Raw genomic sequence first — 2,790 nt, forward strand, 5'->3', positions numbered from 1 at the left:
CGGCGCCGCGGCCTCCTCCCGGCGCGCCCGCGGGCTCGGCTGCGCCCTGGCTGCCCGGCGGCGAGGGCTCACTGCGGCCACGGGAGCTCCACGTGCAGCGCCGCGCGTGCCGCTGCCGCGCCGCTGGCTCTGCCAAGGCGCCGCCGCCGAGGGCTCGGCGCCTTTGGGCCCCGCTGGAAGCGGGAGCGGCGGGAGGAGCGGGCACTGCGCAGTGCCGCGCTGCGAGGGCCCCCGGGCGGGGAAGGACACAGCTCGCTTCCTTGTTACGACTTACAGATCCAGGAAGAGTCGGAAATGTGGAAGATACGGGAGTGGGAGAAGCAGGCGGAGGAGACCTACTGGAGAAGGCAAAGCAGAACGCTGAGCGACACCTCCAGGTAGGCTTTAGCCGGGGCAGGGAAACAGCCGCCTTGGTTTAACAGTTCGTGTTAGTTCATAATAGGGTCATAATGCTAAATGAGGTTTTGGGAATATTTGAAGCGCAGTGTGTCATGACTGTGTAATATAGGGAGGCCGTGGTTGGTGTGGTTTGCTGCATTGGATTTTCACTTGTCAGTGGGGTGGCTGCTGCAGGAAGCGGGCCCAGTTTCCTGGGAGGGAGCGCTTTCCCACCTGCACTGGGGCTACTGGTGTGGCCTGGCTCGGGAAATGCCTCCCTTTAAGTGGGAAACCAAACTACGGCCGCGGGCACGGGAGAGCACTGGAAACAGATGATGCCTTTGGTTGGATTGGGAGTCTCAGTGCTGATACCCGAGCAGGGTCCATTTCCTGTAGGTCATTTCTACTCCCCGAGTGGCCCATCTGCTGCTTTTCACAGCTTGTGTCGTGCTGCATTTTGTTAGCCTGCTCCCGCAGAGCATCCGGGAGGAAGAGACTGCAGTTCTGGTGGCGGGGAAGGTAAAGAGGGAGCACTTTTGAGTGCTGTGAGCATCGCTGCTTGGCAAGAACGTTGCTGTGCATAGAGAGCAGCAGCAGCAGCAAACGTGGGAAGCGGTGCCAGGCACGGAGCTGGCCTCGTGTGAGCTCGCGCTGCCGCCTGCCAGTGCAAGGGCTGGCCAGTCTGCTGGCGCAGATGCGCCTCCGAGGCGGGCCGCGCCGACCCCCGCCAGGCCTGACCGCTGAAGGCAACTGCTCTCTCTCTGCAGCAGCCGCATGCGCAGTGACGGCTTCGACGAGGACAGCCACAGGCCCGACTGGAGGACCAGGAACTCCCACTTCCTTGACCCCATCGAGGATGACCTGCTTCGGGCCCGCTCCTGGAACAGAAAGCTCTATGAGTGTGAGGCCAACTTGCCAGACAGGTCTGTGGGGGAATTAATGCCCCGAAATTATAACCAGAACACCTTCCTGGAAGAGTTGGTACAGTTCCAATATGTACACCTATGAAATAGTGGTTGCTTTGGGACTGAGCAACCAAGATGCCCAAACTCCTGTGTTGCCACAGAATGCTGACATTTTAGTTAATCCGTAGAATTGTTAAGCTTGTGTTTATAGCTTTGCCCAAGGAATTGGAAAAAAAAAAAAGAAAGTGTTGATAAATGCAGATAGTGGTCTTGGCTATTTAAAAGGAATGGCAGTTGTGCCATTTCCCTAATCTGAAATGGGAAGGACACTGAGAACATCGTGTGCGTTTAAATAGTACCATCCGGGTTTGTGGCTTTTCCTTCCCTCTTTATTGAGAAGGTTCTCACGACAATTCTTCTTTGCTCTCCAAACCCATGCTCATCTTGTGGCTGCAGCTTCTTCAGAGCTTTATTTACTTCCTTTTATTTTTCTAAAAAATCTGTTCCTGACAGGTGTTTATGCTCCCTTACAGATGGGGTCACAGTGGCTACAAAGAGTTATACCCTGAAGAATTTGACACGGACAGGTAAGGCAAAGAGGCTCGCTGAGGTATTCTGAATCTTGCTTCTGCCAGGTCGTGCAGGGCTTTCTACAAATGGAGCTTTTGGTGTTGGCTACGGATCACCCTTTACTGCTCTAGCCGTAAAGATCCCCCTGGACAACTCTAGTGCTTTCATGGGGGTTTATTTTTAAGTTCAGAACAAATGCAGAGCATGTCCTAAGGACGCTGGCATTACTTGCTAAGGCAGAAACTACTGAGTTAAGCCGTCTATGTGCTTCTTTCTGGTGACGCTTGCTCTTCTTACAGTGACCAGCAAGAAGGAGAGGAGCAAAATGCTGTGAATGGGAAGAAGAAATCTCACCTGGGAAAGCAGCCTGCCCGCGAGTCGCACAAACGGAAGAAAACAAAGAAATCGCACAAGAAGAAACAAAAGAAACGGTCACACAAGAAGCGGAAGAAAAAGAAAAAGGACGAGGCGAGAACATCATCAGACTCTTCCCAGGAGAGCGAGTGCTCCGAGGAGACTTTGAGCACCCGGAAAGGCAAACACAAGCGCAAGAAAAAGACCAAGAAAGTGCCTGCCAGGAAACCTGCCTCTTCGTCGGGGCAGGAAAGTGACTTTTCCCACGCAAGCAGCTCAAGCACCAGCAGCTCCGAGGACAGCAACTCCGAGGAGAGAAAAGAGAAAGGCCCGCCCAAAAAGAGGAAGAAACGTCACAGCTCTGCGTCGGAGAGAGCCAGCGAAGTGCCGGAGAAGAAGAGCAAGAGGAAGAACTGGAAAGTGGCGGCCGACGAGAAGTCGGAGGAGAGCTCCGAGGAGGACTGAGGCGCGCGGGAAGGCCGCAGCGCGCCGGGACAGGCCGGGCCGGGCCAGGCCGGGCCGGGCCGGAGGCGGCTGCCGGCGGGACAGCTGAGCGCGGCTCCGCGGCCGGAGAGGGAGCGGG

At 55.9% G+C, this 2,790-nt stretch overlaps 1 protein-coding gene across 1 annotated transcript; it reads left to right on the forward strand.

Annotated features, from left to right (window-relative positions):
- Nucleotides 1-282: 282 nt before the first annotated feature.
- Nucleotides 283-2,706, forward strand: NKAPD1 (NKAP domain containing 1). The gene is made up of 4 exons (XM_026041043.1): nt 283-377; nt 1,146-1,301; nt 1,817-1,870; nt 2,153-2,706. Exons 1-4 carry the CDS (start codon nt 295-297, stop codon nt 2,670-2,672), a joined length of 813 nt encoding a protein of 270 aa, XP_025896828.1. The 5' UTR covers nt 283-294; the 3' UTR covers nt 2,673-2,706.
- The last annotated feature ends 84 nt before the right edge of the window (nt 2,707-2,790 follow it).

The sequence above is a fragment of the Nothoprocta perdicaria genome, unplaced genomic scaffold, assembly GCF_003342845.1.
Source record: "Nothoprocta perdicaria isolate Ctin4 unplaced genomic scaffold, notPer1 scaffold_275, whole genome shotgun sequence".
Classification (NCBI taxonomy): Eukaryota; Metazoa; Chordata; class Aves; order Tinamiformes; family Tinamidae; genus Nothoprocta; species Nothoprocta perdicaria.